General features: G+C 43.5%; 1 protein-coding gene across 1 annotated transcript; it reads left to right on the plus strand.

Moving 5' to 3' along the window:
• Positions 1 to 449: 449 nt before the first annotated feature.
• Positions 450 to 7,847, plus strand: LOC135081292 (uncharacterized). The gene is made up of 2 exons (XM_063976026.1): positions 450 to 871; positions 5,917 to 7,847. The coding sequence occupies exons 1-2, from the start codon at positions 861 to 863 to the stop codon at positions 7,601 to 7,603; spliced, it is 1,698 nt and encodes a 565-aa protein (XP_063832096.1). The 5' UTR covers positions 450 to 860; the 3' UTR covers positions 7,604 to 7,847.
• The last annotated feature ends 2,502 nt before the right edge of the window (positions 7,848 to 10,349 follow it).

Here is a 10,349-nt window from a genome sequence, read left to right on the forward strand (position 1 = left end):
ATTTCCATAAAAATTGCATTTGTCACTGTGCCGTGAGAATATCACTTTTCTTCAGAATGACGTCTTGTGACAAGATTGTCTAGATTTTTTCTCAATTATAGACTACATTATGATTACATATGGTTATCACGAAAAACTTTCGAGTTCAAATCGTTTGCGTATTCGAATCGCCATAAAAAGATTTAGTACGAAAACTGCAACAGCGCCCTTGTGAACGTATCGTAAAGTGAACTTAGTATGAGAAATGGTTGCACGAAACTTATTTTGAGAATCAAAATTGACACGTTATCGGTTAATTCGAAGGTTGAGTATCGAATTTTGTCGAATACGCAAACAATTCGAAGTCGAAAGTTGTTCATGGTAGAGATATAGATTTTCATGTGGTGGCAAAACAAAATATTATTGGAAATTGCTTATTTAGAATTGAATTACGCTGTCGCTCAGTATGAAGATCGCTGACTTGCTGCCCTACATTAGTGCAATGGTCCGAAGTGCAATTAGTGAAAGTGACGTCAATCGACATTTTCCTAAAAACTGTAGTTCATTATTTTATCATTCCATAATCATACTTCGATTAGGTCTCATCTTGTTTTAATTATAAGTATTTCATGTAATTTTCTAATTTCTAATTAAATCTTTTATAAGTATATTCGGTTTTTTTTCGATCCTCCGATCGCAGCTAACGTATTTGGCGCAGTCGGTAGGATACTCGCGGGCCGGTTCGCGAGAGTAGATCTTTCTAAATCGCGTCGCGAGTCGCCCGGGAAGCTGTCAAGATTCCATCAACGAGTATCCTGAATCTACGGACCTGCTGCAGACCAGGAGGAGAATCCAGAACTCGATTCACGGAGAGAACCAGAATGAAATATATGTGAGTACACTTGAATTGATCTCGTGTTGCTTTCCTTTAATCATAGTGTTTTAGATCCTTATATTATCCTTTGTGTGTTAATCTTACAACTTCAAGATTTATCACCCTAGAGCCAATAGTCTCCGCGAGTCTGAATCCCGTCAGGCTCGCCAGTGTCAATTAGATAATAGTAGAAATATAGATTTAAATCAAAGTTTAAATAACTCGTTTGACGAAATGTCTCACGAACCAGACACGATATTCAAGGCCCTCCGCCTAGTCCCGGATTTCGATGGGAATCCCAACGTTCTGACAAGGTTTATTAACGTTTGCGATCAGTTAGCAGTAAAATATTTGAGTAACGCCCCAGGCAGTGAGTTTTTCAACCTTTGCTTAATAAATGGCATATTGAATAAAATAACAGGACCCGCTGCATGCACAATCAATTCCAACGGGATACCTGATAGTTGGTTAGGTATTCGTACTGCCCTTATCAATAACTTTTCCGATCAACGGGACGAAACGGCTCTGTACAATGACCTCTCTTTAGCCACTCAAAGTAACAAGACGCCGCAAGAATTTTACGATCATTGCCAAACTTTATTCAGTACGATAATGACTTACGTGACTTTACACGAGACAGTACCTACGACTGTACAGGCTAAAAGGGATCTCTATAAAAAGGTCACCATGCAGGCATACGTTCGTGGACTCAAAGAGCCCCTGGGATCCCGTATACGCTGTATGCGCCCTCCTACAATAGAGAAAGCCCTGGAATACGTCCAGGAGGAACTCAATATAATGTATCTCCAACAACGTAACGAACCCAATAAGATTCATGCCACCCCTAAAGTGGCAACACAACCCCTGCCTTCATTTGCTCCGCCACCACGGCATAATCTCCCGATGCCAGTGCCCAACTGGCCTGTTCCCGTAGGACAACAGCCCATGAGGCCTCCGCCTCAACCCTTCAAACTCCCAGCACCAGGCGCACCTAACATGCGTATCCCAACGAATACTCAGAGGATGTTTAGTGCTCCACCTCCTAATTACAACCCCCGCAGTAATATGTTTCGCCTTCCACCCCGAAACAATCAACCACAGTTTCAAGCCCCTCAACCTATGAGTGGTGTCCAACGTTTCACCCCAAGGACACTGCCGCATTCCCAAATGTTGACTGGACATGACTGGACTAAGTCAGGGAACCCACCTCCAACAAACTATTTTAAAAGCCGAGAAATGAATGTGAACGAATGTTTGACAAACGACGACGGCTACTCATATTACAACAACTACGACCTTTATCATGACCCAGTTTACAATTACTATTGCGATTATTATACTAGCGACTTACCCGAGTCTACTCCCGAATTAATTTATTATAATTCGACTGACGAATACCAGACGACTGATGAAAATCAACCACAGCCAAGTACTAGCCATGCTGAGCAGGATTTTCAGGAGATTACGACATTAAAAAAGCAAAGATAGAAGTTAATCTTCAAACACAGAGGCAACTTCCGTACATTCAAATAGCTCATCCTCCTCTTAAACTATTAATAGACACAGGTGCAAACCAATCCTTCATAAGTCCCGAAGCTGTTCAGCAATACTTTGCTAATTATCCCTTAAACTTTGATCCGTTTGAAGTGACAAACATACACGCAACTAGTAGAAATAATTACTCTATAACGTTGCCGTGTTTTCCTGAGTTTTTTGATAAAGATAATATGAAGCTATTTGTATATCGGTTTCACGATTACTTCGACGGTCTTATCGGCCTAGATTTATTAAGTAAATGGGAAGCTCGAATCGATCTAAAAGAAAGCCAACTTTTGACCCGTTTTGCCTCAAACCCTATTCATATGTACAATTCACGGAACGTGAACCTTTACGAGGATATTATTCCAGCAATGTCCTCTAAAATAATTAAGGTTCCTTTAGATTTGGCTAATGGCGAAGCACTCATCCCGGAACAGATAATTTGTAACTGCATCATTCACGAGTGCCTTACAACCGTCTCTAATAACCGTGGCTACTTAGAAATAGAAAACACCACGGCGAACGACATAATATTCTCACTTGATAGCCCCGCGCACGCTGAATTATTTAATATCGAGTGCACTCGCACTCAACAACCAACGTCGCGCGCTGATGACGTCATTTCGCGCTTACGTACCGAGCATTTGAACGAAGAGGAAAAAGCCAACTTAATCACTCTTTGCTCTCGCTACGCGGACGTTTTTTATATTGACGGTGAGCAATTAACATTCACAAATAAGATTAAACACCGGATCAGGACCACCGACGAGGTCCCTGTGCACGCTAAGAACTATCGATATCCTTTTGTTCACCGAGAGGAAGTTAAGACTCAGATAGGAAAGATGTTGGAACAGGGCATCATCAGACCCTCCGACTCAGCCTGGAGCTCACCCATCTGGGTGGTGCCCAAGAAAATAGATGCGTCCGGCAAACAGAAATGGCGACTCGTGGTTGACTTTCGCAAACTGAACGAAAAGACAATTGACGACAAATATCCCATACCCAATATCAATGACGTCTTGGACAAGCTAGGGAAATGCCAGTATTTCACCACACTTGACCTGGCCAGCGGCTTCTACCAAGTGGAGATGGATCCCCAGGATATTTCTAAAACGGCCTTCAATGTCGAGCATGGACATTTTGAATTCCTTCGAATGCCCATGGGACTTAAAAATTCTCCATCCACATTCCAGCGAGTGATGGATAACGTCCTCAGAGGCCTCCAAAACGATATTTGCCTAGTGTATCTCGATGACATTATTGTCTATAGCACATCCCTCCAGGAACACATGGTAAACCTGGAAAAAGTATTTCAAAGACTTCGAGAGTCCAACTTTAAAATTCAGATGGACAAATCGGAGTTCTTGAAGCTTGAAACAGCTTACCTTGGCCATGTAATCAGCAGGGACGGTGTTAAACCAAACCCTGACAAGATCTCCGCTATACAAAAATATCCAATCCCGAAAACCACTAAGGAAATTAAACAATTCCTTGGACTTCTCGGTTACTACCGAAAATTCATTCCCGATTTTGCACGTACCACCAAGCCTCTGACTCAATGTCTAAAAAAGGGTAGAAAAATACTACTCACTCCCGAATACGTAAATTGCTTTGAGAAATGCAAGACTCTTCTCACCAATGATCCCATTCTTCAATATCCTGACTTTACTAAGGAGTTCAACCTTACAACAGACGCTTCAAACGTGGCTATTGGAGCCATATTATCCCAAGGTCCTATAGGATCTGATAAACCTGTGTGCTACGCTTCTCGAACACTAAATGATAGCGAAATTAACTATAGCACAATCGAGAAAGAACTCTTGGCCATAGTGTGGGCTACGAAATATTTTAGGCCCTACCTATTTGGTAGAAAATTTAGGATACTGACTGACCACAAGCCTCTTGAGTGGATGATGAATTTAAAAGAACCAAATTCACGTCTTACTAGATGGCGACTGAGACTGAGCGAATACGACTTCACAGTGCAATACAAGAAAGGCAAAATTAACACCAATGCCGATGCTTTGTCTCGAATAGAAATTCATCTAGGCGATACTAGATCATTAATGGAAGAAATTGACGAACTTAATTCCCTATTAGGCAACCCGACCGAGGTAGCCCTCTCTAAACCTAACTCTTCCACTGAGACTGTACATACTAGCCACGAACACCCGATACTGGAAATCCCGATAACTGACGAACCCCTGAATAAATTCAACAGGCAAATACATCTCACTATAGTTAATGATGTTAAACGAAAACCCACTGTGACCAAACCATTTGACACACACACACGAACAAGTATACAGCTATCAGAAACAAACTTGGAAGAGGACTTAGTAAATGCTATTAAGGAATACGTCAACCCCAAAGTTAAGACAGGACTTCTCATTAGCCCCGCTCTCGCAATGTACTCCATTATCCCCATAATACAGGACAAATTTAAGGGCTCTTCAATGAACCTAGTACTAACTAAATCAGAAATAGAAAATGTCAAGGAATATCTCCGCCAGCAGGAGATAATTCGTCACTATCATGATGGCAAAACTAACCATCGTGGCATCAATGAATGTTATTTGTCCTTATCCCGAAAATATTACTGGCCCAAGATGAAGGACCAAATCACTAAATTTATTAACGAATGTACCATCTGTGGTCAAGGCAAATACGACCGAAATCCTATTAGACCTCAATTTAATCTTGTGCCTCCTGCAACTAAACCCTTTGAAATAGTTCATATGGACCTGTTCACTGTACAAAGTGAAAAATATGTCACCTTTATAGATGTCTTTACTAAATACGGTCAAGCATACCATTTGCGTGACGGTACTGCCCTCAGTATACTACAGGCTTTATTACAATATTGTACTCACCACGGAGTGCCCGTGACGTTAGTAACTGATAATGGTACTGAATTCACCAATCAGTTATTCTTAGAATTTACTAGACTGCACAAGATCAACCACCATAGAATCCTAGCCCATTCCCCTAACGACAATGGTAACATTGAGAGATTTCACCTGACTCTCCTAGAACATCTAAGACTCCTGAAACTACAGCACAAGGACGAACCCGTTGTGAACCTTTTGCCATATGCGCTTATAGCTTACAATTCTTCCATACATAGTTTCACAAAATGCAGACCATTTGACTTACTTACTGGACACTTTGACGCTAGAGACTGTCTAAATATCGACATAACTGAGCACCTTCTACAGCAATACCTTCAGAATCATAGGGATCGAATGAAGATAGTTTACGATATAGTTAACAACAAATCCCTAGTAGACAGAACAGCCATTATAGAGAACAGAAATAAAAACCGGGAACCTGAAGTACAATATGCTCCCGAGCAACAAATTTTTATTAAAAATCCTTTAGCTGAACGTCAAAAGGTAGCCCCTCGCTACACTCAGGATACAGTATTAGCAGATTTGCCCATTCATATTTACACATCAAAAAAACGCGGTCCCATAGCTAAAAACCGCTTGAAACGTATCCCTAAAACAGCTAATTTGTTACAGGATACTACTAGGAATGATCCTTCGGATCACTCGGTCTCAAGAGATAAAACTTGAGAGCTTGGCTGACGGACCAGGACTACTACCCCACAAACTTGGACCCATGAGATTGACTACTCACCATCATACATTTATACAATATGTTCAACTTGACCTCATCCAAGAAAAAGTCGACTCCCTACAAACCCAACTGACGAGTTACAAGTCCCGACTTATTAACGATACACACTTACTTTATGAGACTCAAATTGACTATTTAACTGAGAAGCTTGGCAAAGTATCAGTACAATTAAAATCATTAGAACCCAACCGCGTTAAAAGAGGTATTGTAGATGGCCTTGGATCCGTTATAAAAAGCATAACTGGTAATCTGGACCATTCTGATGCAATAAAATACAATAAAGCCATTAATCTTCTTAAAAGTAACCAAGATAAAATTGTCTCGGAACTTAATAATCATATTAGCATTAATAAGGAATGGATATCCGAACATGACAAAATTTTGACACAAATTGTAGATAACCAGAATAAAATTAATACAACTATTGAATTAATATTGAAAAGCAATGTATACAACGAAAATAGTTTAGTTAAATATGCCAGACTTGCTCAACTCTTAATTATAATAAGCGAAAACGTTGAAGACCTTGCTCAGGAACTAATTAGGTTAGAAAATAGTTTAGCTTTTATCCGTGCATCAAGCACACACCACTCTATGATCGATGTGGACACTCTTAGATCTATGATAATTAAACTTAAGAATATCTATGGAAATGAACAAGTATTAAATCTTGAACTTAGGCAATATTATGATGTCATTAAACCAGGCTCATACTACACTGATAATCAGATAGTTTTCATATATAAATTCCCAATAGTATCCAGGGAAATATATAGCTTCTATCACCTATCCATAGTCCCTAATAGAAATAATCAGGCCCTAATCCCGACCTATCCTTTCCTAGCAACAAACGAGATTTCATTCATGTACATAGAGACAGAATGTCCGAAGCTCAGCAACTGGTATCTCTGTGGAGACGCTACTCACCACCAGCTACGCAGCAAACCTGATTGCATCAACGAGCTCATCGTCAACCAGATCCTGAAAGAAAATTGCGAATTCTCTACGGTCACCCTGAAGAAAGAAGCCATGGAAAAGTTGGACGACCAACACTACGTCTTATCTTTTCCACAACCCAGCAAAGTCCAACTCCTCTGCGGGAGACGAGACTACACCACACTTCAAGGAAGCTACCTCATTACGATTCCCGTTGGCTGTCATCTTAAAACTACAGAGTTCACCATCACCAATGACAACGACGAAATAAGAGGACAACCTCTGAAGCTGACAGAAATCCCATCTGACACGGAGAAGCAAATCAGGATAGCATCCCACATCAACTTGAACTCCATTGACCTGCAAGGACTACACAGACTCCAGGACAAGATCACTATGGAAGCCCCGATCAATATCACCGACATCCCACTCGACGTATATCACACAACCATCCCATTTTATGTGATACTGCTTGCATCGAGTATACTTGCAATCTTCATCGCATACCGGCGCTTCAACAAGAAAAGGAAAGATAGCCAGACTAAAAAGAAGGAAGAGCATCCAGCACCTTCCGGAGATCAGCAACATCATGACGCGATCCCGGCAACATTTTCACTCAACGTGATAAAATAGTTGCCGTTCTAAGGGGGGAGGAATTACGCTGTCGCTCAGTATGAAGATCGCTGACTTGCTGCCCTACATTAGTGCAATGGTCCGAAGTGCAATTAGTGAAAGTGACGTCAATCGACATTTTCCTAAAAACTGTAGTTCATTATTTTATCATTCCATAATCATACTTCGATTAGGTCTCATCTTGTTTTAATTATAAGTATTTCATGTAATTTTCTAATTTCTAATTAAATCTTTTATAAGTATATTCGGTTTTTTTTCGATCCTCCGATCGCAGCTAACGTATTTATTGTATCTTATCTATTTAGAATTGATATATTTCGTACATTCCGAAATCAAGTTTCGAGTAATTCGATCTCATACGCGCAATTGAAGATACCTTCATTCAAGTGGTTGATAGGTGCTCTTATGTACTTATAGTGATTGGTATCTACATTATAGGTATACAATACATACTAGGTATGTATTGAATAGATCTTGACAATGTAGTGTAGTTATAATAAAACAACAAACTCTAAGTGCCCTTACACAGAATTTCTTGTACAATAGTTGCTGGGAATCACTCATGCGTATAAATCTATCACAACTAGACAATTAATCTGACCGACTAAGAGGTAATTATTTTTCCTAAATTACTGCTACATTGCGAAATACTAAGAAACACGACATAATAATAGTATTTATTCGTTAAGACTATGAGCAGGTTAGTATAGTAATAGTGCTAAACATAGAGCCTTATTAATGGATTCCAGCGAAAATAGTTCACAGCAGTCCTATTGTTGTTGCAACCTTGATTAGGTCGTCGGTTCATCGGGTAGGTTGACTGCCCCCTACGCGCCGCAATCTTGACCTTGAACCGTAGGGGTGAAGAGCTACGTGCAGTTTTACTCGTAGCTTACTTATCTATTGAGTTAGGTTCGAATCTGTTTTTGAACAAAATTTCTTTCTTACCAATTTCTGATCTAAATAACTTTTTCTTTTAACTCATAATAACAATTAAACTGTGTACATCATACTGCAGCTTAATTCAAATGCGTTTTGTTGATCGTAAAAATCGCCTGTCAAATAATTTTTAGTAGGTAATCAATTTTGAACTGCTTTGTGTCCGTAGCGCCAAATTAACTGATCATGCTTGAATAATAATTTTAGGCTGAGTTGCACCACCTTTTTTTTTTTTTTTTTTTTTGCGCAGGAAAATACTTTGCGTATACCCGCCGCCTCGGGGGAAGCGACGGGTTATGTGGGACTCCCTTGTCGGGTGGCAGCAATAGCGGCTGTCACCCGACAAGTATACCCACTAAAACCTGCGGTGCACCCTCTGCGTTTTACTGGCACGACGTGGGGTCCTACAGATTCAGACCACGCCGTGCCGACGCATGGCCCAGCCTTTGCCGGGCCTCCCGCGCTAAAGAGGGGGTCTGCCGGTACACTGGCAGACCCCCCCAGACAGGGTGGGACCGTGCAATGTGGGTGATGGGCCCCCCGGCCTAACACCCACTGGTCTCACCTAGGGAGGCGGAAGGAGGCGAGCGAATCTCCTCCTTCTTCCCCCCGGCCGTCTGCGCCGGAGCGCGTGGGCTTCGGGATCTACTTCCCTAGCCCGTTCCGCGGTCTCCTTCTGCAGCATCACCTCTTCGCAGAAGGAGACCATGGCGTTCCACGCGCTCTCGCCCAGGAGCATCGCAACCACGACGCTGGGGAGCGCGAGGTCCGGACCAGTCACCGCAGTCAGAGCCCGGCGCTGCTGAACCCATGCTGGGCACACCTCAAGGGTGTGCTGAGCCGTATCTTCCGCAGCGCCGCACTCGTGACATTCAGGGCTCGGCTCTCTACCGATCAGATGCAGGTACCAACCGAAGCATCCGTGTCCGGTTAGCACCTGCACCAGACGATAGGTGAGGAAGCCGTGCCTCCGATGCACCCACTGGTCCAGGACCGGGCGGATCGCCTCTATGGTTCTCACGCCATAGCGGCAGTCCACCAACTCCCGCTCCCAGCGCCGCAGAAGCTCCTCCTGGGCAAGCTCGCGGACGCGCTCCACCTCCTCGTGTGCCGGGCGCTCCCCTGCCTCGCGCCTCGACGTTCTGAATTTGTAGACCACGTCGAGGACCTCTGCTTCGAGTTCCCATGGGGGGAGCCCGGCCAAAACGCACGCCGCACCGTGTGATACGGTGCGGTACCCTCTTATCGCCCGCAAAGCGATGGTGCGCTGCGGGCGCCGCAGAGCGGCCCGGTTCTCTCTGTCGAGAGATCCCACCCATATGGGAGCCCCGTATAGGGCCATGCTCTTTATAACCCCAGCGTAGAGTTTGCGACAGCTCACGCTGGGGCCCCGCGTGTTAGGCAGCAGTCTGCCCAATGCAGCTGCCGCCCCTGTAAGTTTGGGGGCCAGACCCTCGAAATGAGCGTGGAAGTTCCACCGCCCGTCTAACACTAGGCCCAGATATTTCATCTGGCCCCCTATCCGCACACGGACACCCTCTATATTGAGGTGGGCACCTGGTGGCGGTCCGCTCCGAGGCCCGTGAAACATTAGGGCCTCGGTCTTATGGGGGGCCACTTCCAGGCCCACCGCCCTGATACGGGCCACAACCATTTCGGTGGCCGCCTCTATCCGCAGGCAGAGTTCTGGCAGGGCCCTTCCTGTGGCCACGACAAGTGTGTCGTCGGCGTAACAAAGCAGGCTCGTCCCTCTGAGGAGCCTGCACCGCAACACACTGTCGTAGCCAATGTTCCAAAGAGTCGGCCC

The sequence above is a fragment of the Ostrinia nubilalis genome, chromosome 19 (assembly GCF_963855985.1).
Source record: "Ostrinia nubilalis chromosome 19, ilOstNubi1.1, whole genome shotgun sequence".
NCBI classification, from domain to species: domain Eukaryota; kingdom Metazoa; phylum Arthropoda; class Insecta; order Lepidoptera; family Crambidae; genus Ostrinia; species Ostrinia nubilalis.